The 20,585-nt window shown below is 36.2% G+C and overlaps 1 protein-coding gene across 5 annotated transcripts in view; it reads right to left on the bottom strand.

The window, feature by feature from the left end:
- Positions 1-20,585, bottom strand: part of Pde3a (phosphodiesterase 3A) — a 312,783-nt gene that overhangs the window by 19,430 nt on the left and 272,768 nt on the right. For all 5 annotated transcript variants that reach the window (XM_087214050.1, XM_087214051.1, XM_021259122.2 and 2 more), the window contains 7 exons: positions 19,235-19,454; positions 15,390-15,475; positions 12,532-12,686; positions 11,043-11,180; positions 6,426-6,537; positions 758-871; positions 409-608 (listed from right to left, as the gene is read on the bottom strand). In XM_087214050.1, the coding sequence (XP_087070176.1) occupies positions 409-608; positions 758-871; positions 6,426-6,537; positions 11,043-11,180; positions 12,532-12,686; positions 15,390-15,475; positions 19,235-19,454 (1,025 nt within the window). The remainder of the gene's footprint in view (positions 1-408; positions 609-757; positions 872-6,425; positions 6,538-11,042; positions 11,181-12,531; positions 12,687-15,389; positions 15,476-19,234; positions 19,455-20,585) is intronic.

The following is a 20,585-nucleotide window of genomic DNA, read 5'->3' on the forward strand; positions in this document are numbered from 1 at the left end:
ATAAGTATATTTCTGAGGAATATCATTTATATATCAAGAAAACTTACAGTCTTAAAAATCCAAGATAGATTTGGTTCTCTAATCTTTACAGTAAGAGACATATGTACAATTTGCCTTTTCTTTGTTGAGGAGTTCATTACTGAACTCAAGTAGATTTTCTTATAGGAGTAACTGAGAAGGAACAATAATGCCCTAAGTGTAAATGTTGCATCCTTGCCATGAATATCTTAGAACAAACTGTGATATCTTTTCACAACTAGCATGCCTCTAAGAATTTTATCTTGGGACTCAGTATAGTTTGGCATCTATTTAGTTGGTGCCTATTAGAAATCAGACTGATAAAATTAATTGTCTTCAGAAAAATCTCTACATTGAATTATTCCTCCTAATCAAAATGTAAAGATTTACCTGAGGAGCACTAGTAGCAACCAGGAAAGCATTAGTTCTCCCTGGGTGGTCATAGTCATGCATGGCTGCAGCTACATACAATGCCATCAACTCTAAGGCAGGGATGTTTCCAGAAAGACATCCATACTTATCATCTGCCGCATTATGCATTTTTGAAAACACAAATCCCATATGTCCATGTGTAAATCCACTGTCAGAATCTGAGAAGAGAAAGTTGAAGTAATAGAAAATTTAAGAAGTAGTAAACAGACACCATTTGTTTTTACTTCTCTTACACACACACACACACACACACACACACACACTCATTTCTGTTTTACAAGGGAGGAGAGATATACTTAATGCATACCTGAATCACTTGCTGATCCGGGATCATTAACCACGGTGGAGAGGCCTGGAATAGGCTGTGTGGTAAGATACCAAACAGCATGTAAGACGTCAGTGGCATGGATTCTGTTATGATCTGTGGCCAATGCAAAGAAATAGTCATCAACTTGTGAACTTTGGGGTCCAAGGTCTAAGAGTGCCATCTACTGGAGAAATGGTTTAGTCCAAACAGTTTAACACCCCAGTGAAAGCCCTCCAAGCTTTCTAGGACAAATATTCTTTGATTACTCTTCCATACCTCCAAAACATCCATAGGAACAACACTCACAGCATTAATTATGCGTTTAAATGTCTTAAATGGAAAAACCTCTGTCCAGAGTCTACTAGAAACCTAGGCGTATGCAAAACAACTGCAGTGTTTACTCTTGGGCTTACTTCCATGCTCCTGTAGGCAACTATGCAGAAGAACAGAATGAAATAAGGAACCACGATAGGCTCAATTCCTTGATATTCTATCTCTGACAAGTGGTGCCCAAATATAATCTATAAATAGAACATAGTATTCTTTGGCATCAACATTTAAACATAGCAATGAGGAGTAGCACATCTTTTTCACATAGGTTAAATTCACAAAACAAAATTCAAAGCCAAAATCAATTACATTCTCTGATCAAGAAATTCTAATTTGAGATATATTCCTAGAAAATCCCTAAAGAAAATGAATAAGAATCTCTTATATAATGATGTTGGGAGTTGGACCTACAATTATGTTCTTAGATCAAGAATTTGTACTTTGGGAATACATTTATAGGCAATATACAATTAAAAATAAGAATCTCTTTGTGTATTAATGTAGGTAGTGTATTACAGTTATGTTCTCTTGTCAAAATATTCTAAATTTGGGAGCACATTTCTAGGAAATACCTAAAGAGAAATATAACAGTCTCTCTGTATAATAATGCAGAAAAGTATAAATTATGGAGAAAGCAAAATCACTGTTCATAATATTATCATCAGGCAGAGTGAGATTCATTTAAATGTGCAGTTCAGCTTACTGTAAACCAAAACCAAGCCTGGCATGCTCTAGTCTCATCTTCCAAGTGCTCTTCTTATTTATCTGCCTCTCTGTAATATTTCATTAGCTGATATGGTTCACCCTAAATGCAATGTCTTTACACACTTATTTCCTCTAAGCAAACATGATACTACTTCCATAATAGAAGAGATTACATTTCTGAATAGTCAATAAGTGAAGAGAAGAGAAAAATAGAGGAAAACAAGAATGACAGTGGGACTATGAGAGAAACGCTTGGTTCTAGGTTTGAAACAAAAAAAAAGTCCTTGGCATGTGTGGCAATGGTAGCACCCAGGTACATGTAGGTAAATGGTGCCTATTTTCCTACCTGTCTGGGAGCTCTTGAACGAGTCTGTCATTAAGTTATAACATAGAGCTGAATCTTAGGTACATGTTACCCTGGAATTAAACTGAGGGGCTTGAGAAAGGTACACTCTGAACCCCCAAGAAGGAAACAGCAAAACTTGTCACTCAAGTTTTTTCTGCAGTCTTCAAAGTCTCCATTTTATTAAGATTGGAGTGTGTATGCCTGAATATAGGCCACTCCAGGTGTATGAGCCCACACTTTTAGATAACTTACAGATAAGACAATTACATTTACATTTTATTCTGTATCTGTGCCATGTACAAAGTCAATCACATGAGAATTTTCTGGCTTTGGGACAGATCTGGTTTTGTTTTTGTTCTGAGATTTGTTTTCCATGTTACACTGCATGTTACTTAAAATTTATTTTCTTTTCTTGAACAGTAGATTAAAAAGTCTCATTTCCTTATCTTAAAGATATGGAGATAAATAATAGTGCCAGTTTCATAGTACAATTGTGAGAATTAGGGAAAGGGCTGTATTTTAAAGTGCCGAATACATCGTGAGTTTTCAGTCAATGTCAGTATTATGCACACACAGTAAGTTGTTATTGTAGAACAAGATGGCAAACTAATGTAGACCACTTGCTTGCTCTCAAAATTAATAGGATTGAAGAACTCAAAACCTGTTCAACCAATGGTCTCAATTCCCTAACAGTTCATGTCTGACAAATGGCACCCAGATATAATCTGTGAATAGAATACAGGACTATTCTTCTGTATCACTCTTTACAAACTGCAATGAAAATGAATAGAACACCTCTTCTATGTAGGTTAAATCCACAAAGAACCCAAATGGTACTCTTTGGGAAGGTAGATGGCAGAGACAACCTGGAATAAGAAAAACAAAAAAAGGCATTCCAGGGATAAGGTATAACTCCTGGGTGCAAGCTTCTAAATTTAGTTCTTTTTCCTTGTTGCAAACTGGGAAGCTAATTACATGTGAGTTATTTCTGCTATCATTGTAAGTCAGAAAAACCCAGCATCGCAAGGGTCAAGGTGCTGGGAGAGCCTGCAGAGCACTCCCAAGTGGGGTATGTGGTTACAGGCCTGTCATCCTGGCTTCTTGGGAGACTGAGGCAGGAGGATTGCAAATTGGGGGCCAGGCTGGGCAACTGAACAAAGCTCTGTCTCAAAATAAAAAAGGATAGGGATACAGCTCAGAGGGCAGAGTACCCTTGAGTTTAATTCTTAGGACTAGGAAAAAGAATGGAAGGGGGCACCCTAAAAAATAATTAACTTGCTGATTGTCTTCTTTATTAGCCAAAATGCCCAACTGAAGGGGACTATACCAAACGTCATTTATCTCCCTGTATAACTAAGTATCACTCATACCTTAGTTTATCTGAATCTTTGCAGAACAAATATGTTTTATCACATTTCTATCAGCAATTTGCCTATTTTATTGTTTTATCAACTCCTATTATATCAAATTTTCTCCTTTCTTCCTTTTATCTCTATATCCAGGTTACTTTTTAGTCAAGATTCAACATTTGAAAACTGTCACATTTTCCTTAGCTCTTAAAAATTGTTAAAGGTGTGCTTACAACTAATGAAATATTTAGTTTGTAATATATTAGTGCATTGTTATATGACAGTTAATCTAATCCCATTTTCATGTTGGCTTCTAAATTTTCTTCAGCTAATTATGAATTCAATATAGCCATTAGAAATGTAATTCTTTAGGAGAAAATATTAAAATGGTTATACAACAAATTTTGGGGTATACTAATTATAATTGATAAAGTTTTCACTCAATACCATATTAATCTAAATGTACAACCCGAGTACATACAAATATTATTATTTAAAAGTGATAATGAATCAAACTACAGTTTTCCTGAGAGATGTAAATAAATTTCTCTATAGAAAGTATCTGGGATTTCTAATGCAGGCAGGTTCATTATAACAAACTCTCTTCACATGGGATGAAGAACTCCCTATTTCACAAGAAAAAAAATATTCACTTATAGCAATGAAAGTATAATAAAATATAAAATGAACAATGTCATTTGGAATCTGGAAACTTTGTACTAGAGTACTAGGCATCTTTCTCTATGTCTCTCTCTCATTTACTACCTAGAGAAAAGTTGATAATTATGTCATTGGGATCGAATATCATTGTGAACTCCATAAAATTTTTATATAGAAATATATTTGGAAATATTACATCAATTTGGAAATACAGGCTGTTGACTAGCAATTCCTTAGTGTTTGCAGGGGCTTCCTTTCTGTAAAAGTCTATTGGGGTAGCTCCTTAACCTTGGAGAAATCACTAACACTTATGTTAATTACTGGCATCCAACCAGCACAAGCCTTGGGAAAAGTGCATTAAGAAAGCAAGGCTTATCTTGAGAGGCTAACAACCCCTTTTTAATATCTCTTCCAACTTCCACAGCCAGGTCTGCCAGACTTTCTCAAAGCATTCAGTACTGTTAAGCTCTGCTTTCCCCTACGGAAACTGTCCTATGTTATCTGTGTTTTTCTACCCTATTTTCCACAAATCTCATTTGCAGATTCAATTCTTCATTCTACTTTCCTATTACACCCTTACTGGCTGAGCACTTTCATTCCAGTTTTTCACCATGCAGATAACATGTTAACAATGAATCCCAAGGTTCATGTGCAACCCCCTTCTGGACAGACTTGTGCTTTATCTGTATCCATATATGTGCATTTTTATTTAATGTCAACTCTGGAACTACAAAAAAAACCTCATTGCTTTTTGAAGTCTATTGTGGCTTGTGTCTAGATGTCCCTCCAAACCCTCATGGGGTCATAGGTGGCACTTTTTCAGAGGTGGTTTGATCTAGAGTGTGTGATGGTAGGATTAAGGGCTTGCAATTACTAGATTAGTCCACTGGTTGGACACAGTTCCAGGTAGGATCAAGGCTGCCCCACCATGGGAAAGGGTAGGTGGCCTAGATAAAAGGCACAGAAAGAGGGTTGCTGCATGTTGCTTGTCGCTTGCTGCTTGTTACTTCGCTGCTTTGCTGCTTTCTGCCTACCATAAACTGTTTCTCCTCTGCCATGCCACCATACCTTGAAGCCAGCCAAGAATGAACTGAAACCTCTATGAACCATAAGCCAAATAAACCTTTCCTCCTTTAACTTTGGGTGTTGGATATTTTGTCTCAGCAATGACGAAAGTAAATAAGACAAAGTCCAAGATACATAAAACTAAATTTATCTTAAAACATGATTGAGTAATACCTTTCTAAAAACTGTTTCAACCAATATATTATGTTTGACTATTTTTCTGTGTATGTATACCCTTGAAGTGCAGTTGATTTTCTATTTATTCCCACAATTTCAGTGGTTAGACCTACAGCCATCTTCTCCCAATCCATATATTTTGTAGTATTAGAGGGCAATTCTATTTAGGCATTCTGATAAATGGTAGCTGAAACGTCACATATTGGAAATTCAACATCTCTGTATTCTAATTTCATTACTATTAATGACAAGCATTCTCAGAGCACTCAATGCTTAAATACTTGATTTTGTCCTCTCTTGCATTTTCACATTTACCTGTCTTTTAAAAAAACTTTATATATATATATTTTGTGTGTATGTGTGTTTTGTTTTGTTTTCTTTTTGGTACTGGGGATCAAACTCAGGCCCTCGCATTTACGAGGCAGGCAGCAGCACCACCGAGCTAGATCCCCCGCTACACTTTTATCAGATTTTTAAAATGTTTCTTATCATCTTTCCATAAGTATTTCCAGATGTCTCTTTTCTACTAGTGATTAGGTCACCATCTTCTTGTCCCTGTAAACACCACCTAGATTTCTCTTTATGTTGAGGAAAACTTAATATTTGGAGATTTAACTCTTGAGATGCCATAATAAAAGTTGAATCCACTCAATAGAAGAGGCAGATTATTAACACCAATAAGTTTAAATTGAAGATATAATTATGTACTAAATCAGATTTGTTATAGAAAAGGTACTATTATAACCTCTTTAAAATTATTACCTGACTTCATCCCAATAATCTGATAAAGCAGCAATTAGGGTCCCCATTTTCTGGATTAAGGAATGTGGCACCCAGAGGTTAAAACCCAGGGACTCACACAGCTGTTAAGTGAAGGAGGGAGAATTTTAACACAGGCCATTTCTCCCCATTACATATGGCATGGTCATACTGAGTTCTGTAATGTGTAATTCTGTGCTTATGATTTAATACCCCACTACCTACAGCAAATATGACAGATGCAGGTAGTATTATTTCACAAATAACTTATACTTACAAGGAATATCCCTGTATCCAATCTCCAAAGCATGAAAATAATTCATAAATTCTCTAACTGGAATCTTAAAAGCTTCAAAGAGGCCCATGTCTTCAAATAGTCTGTAGGAGACCTGTAAAACAGAAAGACAAAAACCTTACAAATTATACCTTAGTATCTTAATCATAAAGAGAACAGTGGGGCAAAAAGTACATATTCCATCAACAAGATGGATTTACTACCAGTACAGATACTCATTGAGAATAATGAATTAAGTACACATTGAAGACTTCTATGTGCTGAGCCTTTGTGGTTTTGTCCTACAAGAGGCATATAATATATGTGTAAGGGTAAAGATTGAACATACACCCAAGAAAACAACACTACCACCACCACCAACAATAAAAAAATAGATTCACTATAGCATTGTACCAAGTGATTAAACTGAGTAGACACTGATAACTAGAAAGTGACACTAAGCTGAAAATTGTATAGTACATGCAATAAACATTAAATAAAGGATGAGAGAAATTTCAATTTAGATGAATTCTTTTTTAAAAAAGCTAACTTCAAAAAATAGTGGCTTCAGAGCTATGCCTTAGTGAAGAGGAAAGGACTGTGGAAGAGGAAAACAGCTGCTCTAAAATATAAGGAGGAAAAAGATTTATTCTAATCCAGTATAAATGACATTGTCTACTTTCTCTTATTCATTGGATCTCTTTCTCCTCCAAATATCTGTCTCCCATACAATTATTTGTACAGTTCTGATGACTCAAATAATATATTTGGAAATAACTGGCATATTTGACATATAAATGATGGAGAAAATGATGAACATGAGAAGGCCATGAGGAGAAGTGACTGGTGTCTTTAACACAGAGTAAATGAAGACAGGAGGAAAGCTTCAAGTCTCATGATGAGCAATTGGTGTGGCGAAGTCTTGGGTCTGAGAACCACATCAACCTAAAAACACATTGCTCTTGTGAGGTTGTGATCCACTGGAGATACTGGAGCAGAGAAATGGCTTTGTCTTATTTATAAATGAGATACCCTTGCTGAGCATTGAGAAACAGATAGTATATAATACCTTCATCTCAACTTTTATTACTTTTCTTCCACTGGGAATGCACAGATGTTGAACTTTTCCTTTTTTCTGGTGTAATTTGATGTCTCTATCTCCTCTCTTTAAAATTGCAATAGAAAGTTTGTGGTTTCTGTCAAAATATATTTTAAGCTATTTCTTCTTTTAGTTATCTCCTCTTTACTGTTGTTTTAGACTATACTTAAGCTCCCATTTATGAACACCTATGGGAGTTATGTTTGCAGGTTACTTCAATAATAATAGGGACAGAGTGGCGGGAGCTTCCATGCATACATACGGAGGATTAAGTGTGATCCTTGCTCTAAAAAAGTTTACACAGAATAATTATTTACATATAATTAATCTTCACAGCACCATATGAGATAGGTAATGTCAATCACTAATGTCTGAAAGTAGAGGAAAGTAAGATAAAGAGAGATTGAGTGTCTGAGGCCATACAGCCGATAAATATTAGAGCTAGAATTCAAACCATGCCTTTCATTTTCAGATTTTGTACTCTTAACTGCTGTAAGTGTTACTGCCACTATTTAGAAACCAATGTTTCTAGAATTGCAAAAAAAACCTAAAGGCTGCCTGCAGTTCTGTTGAAAATGTTTCAAAGCTGACCTGAAAAATTAAAACAGGATATTTTAGAGTTTGATATGAAAACAGAATTTTCACCGAGAAGCTATTAAAATCAACCACATGTCACTTTACATATGGCAATTCCAAATTCATAAATGAAGAAAAAAATTATTAACTGGATAAATACTGGTAACTGAAAAGAATAAACACTATTCCAAAATCTGAAGAATATCCTTTTAAATTTGTCAAAATAAACATAATCATCATCAAAAGGCAAGCAGTACGTTAAGGCTGAGAAGTTATTTCTATTGCACATATGTCTCTTTAAAAGTCTTTTGATGTGAGACATTTTCTGTGTAGTCTCAGCCAAAAGGTGATTTCTTGGAATGCCCATGTTAATTCATTTCAGCTGTCCTAACATCTCATAATCAAAGTTTTATGATTTTCATACTTATGAACTCCAATCAAAGGAAAAAAATCCAGAAAGTTCTACTTAGCAAGGCAAATGAAACTGCATTTCTCAAAGTTCAACATTTTGTAAATCGGGAAAGTAAACTGTGATTCAGAAGGACCAAGTAGTAATGTATTACTCATACCCTGAAAAACAAGAGAGAGATCAGTGAATCTTGTTGGAATCTAATTGCTAACAATCCCTAATCTTTCTAACCATTGCTGGTATTTGTGACTCTCAGGAAACATTTTGGGTAGCTGAGGGTGTACCTCTGTGGTACAGTGACTGCCTGGTATCCATGAGGCCCTGAGTTGAAGCCCAGGGAGGAAAAGAGGGAGGAAGAAGAGAGAGGGAGAGAGTGAAGGAAAGAAATATTTGGGCAATGCTGGCCAATTCTGAACCTCCAACACCCTATCTCTGAAAATTTGGGGGGGGATCTGGATACCTGCAGCCACATCTGGAACACTGTCACTAATGTTGCAAACCCAACTGCTGTAATAACAGTTCTTCTACTCGGTCACATTTTCCATTTGGAGAGGGTGAAGATAAAGTACAGAAGTAAATGCATTTTATGGGTTTCTAAAAAGCACTTGAATGTTAAAAGCCTGAGCTTCTGATATGGATAAATCTACATTTGAATCCTGGGTCTAATATTTACTTCATAACTTTAAAAGAAAAATAGATTCTCTTTCAAGTCCTAGTTTCTTCTTTTGTAAAACAGACATTTTAAAAAAATACCTGTACCAAAGTTACAGTGAAGATTAGAGTCTAGAAAACTCTTCTCTGTCAAGGAACATAATCTCTAATAGAAGAGATAAAAGACTTTCTGGACCACTGCTAGATTGTGTGGCATTGTCACAGGTCTCTTCCCAGGCAGGTCTACTCTGTCAGAGTCTTAAATTGGCTTTGATTTTCAGAAAATGGGATATGAAACCTCCCGGGAGGAGGCTAAGTTGTAAGGCTAAGGTAGATTGGAATGTGTCCTCAAGCTCAGTGGGCATAAGAGACATGGCTTAGCACTAGAGAAAGGAAAAGATGACAAACAGGACTCTCTATGCCTAGTAAAAGTGAAGGGGTGCTATGCATTCATCAATGAATTCATAGGATAGAATCGAGAAGAGGCTGAAAGTACATTATAAAGACTGTAATTATTTTCTAGTTCATAGCCTACCACTAATTTTAGTATAACCTTATTTTATGCTCCTCAATGATCTGTCATTATTTTGACACCAATCTATTTCCTTTCTAGATTGTGAATTTCTTACAGCAATTTCTTTCTTCTTGAAGATTTGATAATACATCAAATAGAGTTCTCTGTAGGTGAAAAATCAAAAACACCTTTATTTATGACAAGAAATATCCAATGAGTCTTGTTGGTGCATAATAAGCCTTTTAGTATTGTTTCCTTAAGGTAGACTACTTTCAAGGCTTCCCAAATAAAGAAATGTTTGGTTTGCTAAGGGAGGAAGAAAACATATAGAAATTAAGAATGTGGACATGTTTGTTTTAATGCATGCTTGTTTCCAGCGTTGAACACTAGAAGAAAGAAAGTCTGGTATCTTCTGCCTTCAAGCCTTCATGGATGGAGTTGTACTGGGAAGTTCCACATGTGGATACTTGTTGAGAAGTCCGAAGAAAACGGGTCTGTGATGCACAGAGGAGAAACTGGTATTTCACTAATTCCTAGTATTTTGCAGAAAAATGTTAATGGCCCCAATAAATCTGGGCTGGTTTCTGATCTCATCTAAGTCTTATATTACCAAGTTTGGTAGTCTTTAGTATTGCTGCTGTAGAAATTTATCCACATTTATATTTTAAAATAAGGTGATACATTATTGTACCACACCCTTTAATTGTTCCTATCTTGATAGGTACCTGATATATAGCAAATTCATCATTTTGTTTTGTTTCATTTTTTTAAAAAAACATATCCAAATTCTTCATTTCTGTTTTCTTCCTTCCTTAGCAAGCCAAAAATTTCTTTATTTGGGAAGCCTTGATAACAGTCTATCTTAAGGGAACAATACTAAAAGGTTTGTCATACAACAATAGGATTCAATGATTTTTCAAATACAGAGAACTGTATTTGGTGTATTTCTCACAGTACTAGGGGAGAAACACATTTCTGCATGATATGTTGTTTTTGATGAGGGCTAAGCAACATAATATTCAGAAGTTAAAAATAATCACTGAGCTAATTACAGAAAATAAATATCTTGTACATAGGCATTTGGACAAGGGCTTCTGTCAGCTTTTGTTTTGCATAACTCTGAATTTTACTTCATTTGTCCATTTTACTTGTTTTCCCTAACTTTCTACTTTTCCTTTGGAAAAAAAAAAGAGAAAGTGGTACTCTATCTACTCAATGTTCCAGTTTCTTCATTAGTCACCACCATGGGACCTACAGAATGCTGTGTGCTAAAATTCCCTTTCTCCATACAATGCATATCCACGTGTGTAAAGACTGTAAAAAGCATTCAGCAACTTTGTTTTGTCTTCAAAATCATATGGTGTTTCTTACCTGACTAAGAATACGGCCACATTTTCTTCCTATAGTTTCCACTAAATCAAAAATGGGGAAATTCCAAGTATTTAGCTGCTCCATAATTGAATCCAGGTTATCCATGACAAGAGGTTCGGGAGCAAGAATTGGTTTATCCTGTAATGAAGATTAAAATATTTTAACAACATTCAGTTGTTCTACAAAACAATTTGTGCTTTGATAAATCCAATCAACAACTGTGATTATGTGAAATAAATGAATTAATACTCTAGGATGAATCTTAAAAAAAAAAAAATTGACAAGCTCTTGGCCCTAGAGTAAAGAGAAGGCATCTACAGAGCTACAGACTATGAATCCTGCACTGTTATGTGACTGCCTATTGCTGCTTCACATACTCTCCAGAAAAATATGGATGTTTCTTCCAGAAGTTAACATAACTGCCTTTGGGTCCACTTCGAGGTTCTTCAGTAAAGATTCAAAGACTTTAGAATACTCTGAAACTATATGTAAACTTATCCCTTTCCATATTTATGTAAATTTTTCTGGGATAAGGAACTGTATCTTATACTGAATTCTCAAAAGAAATCCCTGAGTGGAGGGAGAAACTTAATCATGCCTATTTTAATTGACTGAATTTATACATTAATCTTTCACATTAGTATGAATCCTGTCAAATGAGCTGTCACATTTTTCAGGGACTTGAATTCAATTCATGTGAGCCAGTGTTTACTGAGAAACATGTACCATGTAAATGCGAAGACATTTTACAAGTATTCATAAATTGGGATAGTCTTAAGACTACATCCACAACCAACAAATAAATAAATAAATATCCCTTTACCTGAAAAACTGTTTTAAAATGGTAAATGTGGTCAAAGAAAAATGATAATAGCATCATTTAATGACCATGTTATCAGTCAACTATTTTCTAGCATTTGCTGCCTTCCCCAAATTAACTTGAATCAAATATATATTTTCATTCTTTTTAGATAGATATCTTTAAACACACAAAATAAGACATTAGTAAAGAATCTTTTAATAGGTAGCCAGTGTGAACATAAACCCATTTTAATATAACAAGGAAAATAAATATTGGCTAATACATCAAGAAAGTGCTGAAGGAGAAAAAAAAATAACATCAAATACCCTAAAAAAGTCATTCCTTTTCTTTCTTCTTCTCTTTATAAAATTGTATTTAATTGCATGACATGTCATTTTCTAATGCATAGTTATACTTTTTGATCAGGTGAAGAGATATCTGTCATCATTTATAAGGATAAATACTTACCCATGTTATCACCAAATAATAGAAACACAAAGAGATCTACAAGGCTTGGAGAAAAAAAAAACTGTATTGATGCGTATGAGTAGGGCCACGATACATGTGGGATCTAAGTGAGATACACGTACAGATATAATGGTATGAAGTCTACGTCTACACCAAACTCCATAATAAATACAAGGGAATTTCTCAAGGAAATAAATGAGATAAGGAACATGGGGGTACCAGGAATATCATGGCTTCAGGGCCATAGGTGCCACAAGCCAGCGTTTCCCTCAGCGACTCTCTCGGGCACTCAGCCTCATCTTCGTTCTGTAGAATGTCGCTGCTGTCACTGTTGTTATTGGTTTCATAATCAGAGGTAGCTTGGGCAGTGTCATCTGCAAAGCAGAAGAGAATAGCTTATTATGAGACCTACAGTGGGGAAAGAGATCTAAGATAAACAAACTTCCCTAAAAGCTGTCACTAACAATGTTTGGGGAAATATTGCTTTCATGTGGTTTCTCAACAAAAACAGAGAGTCATAGGCTAGGAAAAAGAATACATCTTTTAACCCAAGCAAACAGATGGGGATTATACTCTGTGGATATTTGTGACATTCAATAATCTCTCAGTAATAATTTTTAGATGAGTAGTATTTTTAAAAAATCCTAAGACTTTATATTTGTTTCCTCTGTTCCTCTACCAATACATTAAGCCACTAAGAGGCTAATATACTAATTCTAGAATGCACACATGGGCATTAGAAATTGAGTCTACACACGCAGGAGTAAGTGGTCTATAGAACACGGTATCATAGCATGTGCTTAAGAGCATGGAGGTGCCAGGTACTCAATTTGTTCCTTAGGATTATGTGACTTCTTCCTCACTAGCACCCATTACTTCCCCCATTTCAATGATTAGTAAACTCTGCTAACTAAAATACCAACCAGAAAATACCAAGTATCAAAAGAATACGCTTCTAGGACAAAGCCATCACAGAAGATTTTCAAAGCTGAGCAAAGTACCTGGATGAATTTTACTGAATGCTTATTACAGGCTGAGGCCACTTAAAGCACTTTACTTGTACTACTATATTCAAGCCTCTCAAGCATCCTCTGAGGTAGGTATTATGGTATTACTATTATGTTCACTTGCAGGTAGGAAATTGAGGCACAGAAAGGACTACTAAATTGCCTAAGGTCACATAGCTACTAAATTTTGGCACTAGAATTTCAAGTGAGTTCTGAAAATCTGAGTGGAGTTCCTATACCTTTACTTTTGATAAAGTCTAGTTTTCTTTTGTTTTGTGGTTATTTTTTCCCGTGGTCTATAAAACCTCTGTCTTATCCAAAGTCACAAAGCTTTTCCCTTGTTTTCTCCAGAAGCTATGTTCCATCTCAGAATAATGTTTTGCATAGTGTGAGGTAGGGGGAAAACCTCACTGCTTATCGAGCTCGCTGGATTGCATGAGCATATTTGCTGAAAATCAAATGACTGAGTTGGTGAGATTTTAATTTGGTAATTTCTACTCTATTTCATTTTATCTACTTGCTGATCCTTAGGCCAGTGCCACACTGTATTGATTGCTGTAGCTTGTCTTAAAGTTGGGAAGTGTGTATCCTCTAACTTTGATTGCTTTTGTCAAGATTGCTTTGTGTAGTCTAGCCTATATAGTCCAAGATAAAATAAAGATAAATACTTATCATATATATATATATATATATATCTCTTTTTTAAGTTGTTAGTAAGTAATGGCTTTTCTTATAAAGTCTATTCCATCTGAAATATCTTGTAGAATTTTTTCAAGGACTCATTGTTCTTCCATTATCCTCATGCAACTGCTTGTATATTAAAATTAGATATAGTATGAAAATTAAACAAGTTTCACTATAAGAATCTGCAGAAAAATGAAGACGCCAACTCACGGGGCCATAAAGACCCTACAGGTGAAACATTCCCCTCATTCATTCTATTTGACCCAGTAAAATTAAGATCAGGGTCACAGAGTACAGAATACTCAGTCTTCATAATGCTACACCATCAGATGAGGGCCACAGAGAATTCTCCTTTGAAATTCCCCTTGCTTATGTCCCTTTTCCTTTGCATATTGCCATCGAAAAATTATATCAGTCAATATTTATTGGGGATCTAGCAAGAAATGCTGAAGTATACTGTTCACAATAATTAGGTAGATCTATCACCCTAAAGTCTATGGAGATGTTTTCTTTTCTACCTTACCTATTTCTTGCTTAACAAAAGCAAGTCCCTACATCTGTGTCAGTGAAAATAAAGTAATTATTACAATAATAGTAGCAAACACTAGCTAGTATATAGTTACTATAGGTATACACACTATAATAGGCAATATATGCTTTACATGCTTTTAGGTAATTCAATTTTTGTAATGGTCCTTTGTGGTAGGTACTATCATTACAGTGGTTCTCGGTTCATGAACTTCATTCATTCCACGATTCTGAGGGAAATGATTGCCTTTGTGTTCATCACCGGATGCGAATTTCGCCAATGGAAGCAAAATTTTGCTGAACGCTTCTGTTCAAGAACTGAGGTATTGCTGTATTCTAACAATCTGCAGGTAAAGAACTAGGGTAGAGGGAGATTACTATTACAGATAAGCAGCCTGCAGAATCAGGGTGTGAGGCAAGCTGCAATGTCCACCATCTGGACCTCTCCATTGTGCTGTCTCAAAGGAAATGTGGGATACGTTTACAGTGATACCAGCAGGGTCATTACGCAGGGTCTGTGATGGGGAGTCCTAGTGACACTAAAATATAAAGCAGCAAGATATAAAAGCATTTTTATATAGCTCTATAAGCTATATAAAGAGCCTTTCATTAAAAACATGGATACATTTCTAAACAGATGTACAGAAACATTTTGGACACCTCTACACCAAAACTGCACCATGATTAAACCTAGATAGGAGGGTTATGGATGATTTTTAGTTACTTTTTCTTATCATTTAAGTTTTACAAATTTCTCCAAAACAGGAATACATGTTACCTTTTAGATCAGGAAAAACACAATGAAATAAAATAACTTCCACTGTGAACACTCAGGATCCAACACGGCTCATTCATTACCTGTTCGGCTAGATGTCCCAGTGGCCTTGCCACTCTTCTCCAAGGGCCCATCCGCAGGAGTCACTTGGGAGTAAGGTCTGCCACAGCTGGGGAATATCACAAAAGCTGTAAGTATAGCCTTCTCTTTTCAAAAGATCCTGGGCACACACTGTCTTTGTGGACAGTAAGATAGACCACTCTAAGGAAATATTTCTGTCATTTACTTCTCCATCTCATGGAAAGGTTTATTTTGTACGTGGATGCTCATAAGAGATCACTACCAGAGTGGTCAATTTAATGGGTTAGAAACTTCATTCCACTCTTGTTTGCAACTTTTGCAGTCTCAACCACACAGAAGTGAAATTGCTGGTAAACTCGTGTTACCTGAGCCCATACTTGAGGTGCCAGTGTCACCTTATTTGTGGGATACTGGGACAGGCTCCCACACATGCATAGTGGTATCCTTGGAAATACCGACACGTATTTGGTCAAAAGTATCTTCCCCAATGGAATACCTGTATGCCTGCTTAAAAGTCTGTCAGATTTATTTAAGACATTTTATATTCTGACAGATTTTTAAGTAAAGACAGCATATGGTAAAACAGAAAAATGGAATATTAATTTTTTGGCAAAAAATAAAAATGTGTTCTTTTCTTCAGATTGATCAGTCACCTACTAAGGCCCTAAATAAATGAATAAAAGATAGGAAGATTTTGGTGATGAGTGAATACTCATTGACAAAAAAAGCCAACAAAGTACTGAGAATAACCATGAAAACTGAAGGTTCATGAAAAGTGGACAGTGTCCCATAAGAGGGGATTGGAGGGTTAGAGGATGGAGGATATTTTTTTCTAATACTTTGACCGTATTCTAGTTAAAGAATAACCCCACAATGACTTAGCAAAGTTCCAAATTATTGCCTCTCTCTTGTTTAGACATGTCATGATTAGATTTTAATTCTGCATTTTGTTGCTGGGTTTTTTTTCTCCTGCCTAATATTACAAAGGGTCTCAGAGGATTTTTCATCTGTTTGTTATTTAACTACAAATTACTCACTCTCAACTTAGGAGAAATGAGTGATATTTTATTGTTCAGTATCTTAAGTGGCTCATTTTTTGTCCTTAATTGTACTTGTATGTTCTGAAGAGAAAAGCATTTTCCAGCTAGACATGTTCATGCTAAGTAAATTTTCACCTTTGAATGCAAATAGAAAAGCATCATACATAAAGTATTTCTACTGATGAAATCTAAACATTTTGCCTTGAAGAACCTAAAGAAAATGACACAACAAAAAAAATAAAAGAAGAAGAAAGAAAGAAAGTACATGCAACTGATGGGTTAATATTCTCAGAGGAAAGTTGGGAGAAGTAGAGTTTATAAGTTTGAAGATTTTTCATTGCAAGATAATACCTAAAAAGAGTATTTAAATTAGTGGTTCAAATCTACCAACTCCCGGGCCAAAAACAGAGCTTGCTGCATAGACATTACAGCAGCCAAGAGGCTGAGATTCAATGCCAAACCTTTTGAGTTCAGCAGGGGAAACCACAATAATTAGTTGTGTGTTTCTGGAGCTCTCTGTGCCTACATGGGTGGCTGCCTTGAAGAGAATAATAAAACCTGGTTTGAATTACAGATTTATAAAGCCCAAACAAATAAAACACACACTACTGGATTTATAAACATTACTGAACAAGTAGACAGTGAAATCCCCTTGTTTTTCTCTGAAACCTCTTTTATAAAAATCCCATTACATTCTTCTTGCTAAGCGTGCGCGCGTGCACACACACACACACACACACACAAGAATATGATGAGAAAAGCTATGTGAGTGGTAGGTCTTTCCTGAACATCTCCCTCCTTTCTTTAGGCAGCTTATTTCCCACAAGTTTGGAGTGTGGAGGGGGAGAGGTCCCTAGGGAAGTAGGAAGCAGATGTCCTTGAAGCTGATACTTCACTGAGCTTCATATCTTAGCTCAGGGTGCACATCACAAACAAGGCTTCTTCTCCGCGTCCTGCCTCACACTCAATCTATGGGCAGTTATAGGGTTTTAAGCCAAACAAATTTGGTCTGCGGTCAGATAAATTCAGAAAACATTAGAAGAAACAAGAATCAAGGGGTGGTGTTTCAGCAAGATTTCTTAGGACTTTTAATAAAGTAATACGTGTTGTGAATCACTAAAAAGGAAATATAATGTGTCTGCTAGACATTTTATTATAAAAGGTATATTTTGAGGGAGAGATTAACAGCCCATTGTAATTGGTTTATTTTGAAAAAAGAAGGCGGACGTAAGGGCAAGAGCTGTAGCTCATGGCAGGGTGTTTGTCTAGCATGAGTGAAGTTCTTGGGCTCAATCCCCAATAATACACACACACACACACACACACACACACACACACACACCTGGCATGCAGGGAGTGGACAATTTTTGGATGGCAGAATAAGTTTTTACTCTGGCCTGGCCAATGAAAGAAAACTGATTTTTCATTTAAAAATATTTATAAACAGAAAAAAAGTAACAATAAAGATTATAAAATAAATGGCTTTAAAACAAAGTGTTACATAGTTTGGGGTTGTAGCGCACTCCCAAAAGCCCCATAGGTTGAAGGCTTGGTGGCCAGCCTGGGCTGCTATCAGGAAGTGGTGGAGCCATTAAAGGTGAGGCTACTAGGAAGAAGTTAGGTCACTGGGTGCCCTGGTGGGGGATATTAAGGCCCTGAGCCCAGAAGGTCTCTCACCCCGCCACCTTTCTCTCTCCCTTCTTCCACCATAAGGGGAACAGTTTACTCTACCACACAATCTCCACCACGGTGTACTGCCTCGCAGGCCCAAAAGCAATGAGGCCAAGCAATTATGAGTGGAAACCTCTGCAATCATGAGCAGAAACACATCTTTCTTCCTTTAAATTGGCTTATCCCAAGTGTTTTGTTACAGTGAGATAAAGTTAACTAACAAAAAGTTCATCGAAATGAAATTTGTGAAACTTGCTAGGTCTTAGCACTGAGCATGATAATAAAATCTAGGTCTATAAACAAGTATTTGACATTAGAAAAACAATATGCTAGTAATGTATTCAAGTTGTGGTCCTCATTAACATTGAAAAGAAATTCTTTTGAAGGCACACTCATGTTATACTCAAAACACTCAACTATTTGGTATTCAAAAATATTCTATGCTTCAAGATCAGTTATCTAAGATGAAGCTATTATTGAAGAACAATAAAATACATTAAATAGTAAGGAAATATTTCTTTCTTATTATGACAATGTTGGGAAAATAATTACTTCAGCCACGTTAGGCTCTCTTTTCTTATGCTCTGTGACCGACAGTTTCTAATTCTGTTTTTAAAATGATAGAATAGCACACACAATGCTGCATTGTATTCAGAAAACTGTTTGAGTCAAGCAGTAATGTGCACATATTATTTGTACAATTCCAAAGTGTTAAAATGGGAAATGCAAACTTCAAGTGAATATTTTTCAAATCAGTTTAAAATACCCCCTGGAGAACAAGTAAAAAACATTCCAACAAAGGATCATATCAGATTACTTGGTATAATTTTTAAATTATATACACTATGCATTCTACATCAGCAAGAGGATAAAATGTACAGCTACTGATTTTGTACCATCTCTAAAGATTTCCATTATGGACTGTAAGGGGTATGAACTTTCTATTAATAGAAAATCACTTAAAAATTCAGTTGCTACTATATAGCCTGTTCGATACAAATTGTATTATCCTATGCTTCCTTGTCAACTACTTTGGCAAACATTCACGAAGCTATATGGATGAGTGGTGGGTGTTCCTATGGGGAAATTATGATAGGCTTTACAATTAAACTCCAGTTAAGAATGCGACTCCTTACCTGCTACATACAACAGGTGGAGCCAGGGTCTGAGGGCACAGGTCAGGGGTGCTCTGAGTATAGGTTAAAGTCCTATGAGAACTTGGACCGTGTTTGTCAGCTGTCTCGGCAGATTCTGGAAACTGCACTGCAGAAATTTTGCTGACAGGGCTGCTGGCAGGAGTCCCTTGGAGAGGTGAGGAACAGGGCGACTGAAGAGGTGAAATCTTAGCAGGGTCACCTGGAAAAGAGTTATGAAGTCTCTGAACAAACATCTTTGAGATGCAAACATGCAACACTTACACTTCACCTCCACTCCAGTAAACTCAAAAACAACTTTGTGGACAAGAAGGCCACCAAGTTGGTCTCCCCCCGCATGCCACCATCTGGCGGCAGAGTGTGTGGCTGGGCTGTCTCTGAAGCATGAAAAACGAGGAATGAATCATCATGAAAAATCGGTGACCATACTGGCAGCGCCCGCTGAAGCCTTGGTACCCTGGAGTAACTTCAGGACAGAAGGATATTATTTTCTCCTCCCATTTTTGTTTCTTGTCATTTTGACTTAAAAATAACAGTTGAAATTTTATCATATGTCTGTCTTCTCATAGGCCTCAGAATTTTAGCAGGGACAAGATTTTATATTGTTTTCAACATTAAGTGGTAACTGGAACACAGCGTGGCAAGCAACCAACACTTCAAATATGCAAATAAAGGAGATAATTTGGGGGAAGCTATTAACCTCAGCAACCATTTACATTTTCAGTGAAATCGGACCTTTTTATGTGAAATAGCACTTTGATCAAAATCATTTTTGAAGAAAACACTAAAAAATCTAACATCCACTTGATATCAGACAATGGGCCTAAAGATTTGATTTCAAATGTGGCCATTTGTACCAGACTGGCCATGTTTACTGTAGATTGTGAGAATTGTATAGACAAAGGCTTCAGTTACAAAGCACTGGGGTTAGAAGGCAAGGATGATATCTTTTGAAGTTACACTCTCCCGAACCTGTGGGCTTACAATTGGAAAAATAAAAACAAAAAACAGACACAGAACTTCCACATGACTACCTGCTTACCGATTTTCACAATTTATGGTTGAACATCCTAGTCTAGAAGAAATGAAATGAATCTATCTAGAGTCATTCTCTGTATCTCACCATTTGGGAAAGTCACAGCAATGGACAGCACATTGCAGAATGATGGATGTGATGAATAGGAAGCTGGCTTACAGGGAGGTTGCTTGTTAAGGACCAGTTCCCTCAAAAGCTTGATTTGTCACACCCAAAAAGGTTTTCTGCTCCACTGAACGGAATATTAAACTTGCTGAAGGCTTTTTGTATTTTTCTTTTTAATATGTCTTGTTGGCA

Source organism: Heterocephalus glaber, unplaced genomic scaffold, assembly GCF_053883595.1.
Source record: "Heterocephalus glaber isolate CG9 unplaced genomic scaffold, H.glaber_assembly_v1.0 deba00001444, whole genome shotgun sequence".
Lineage (NCBI taxonomy): Eukaryota > Metazoa > Chordata > Mammalia > Rodentia > Bathyergidae > Heterocephalus > Heterocephalus glaber.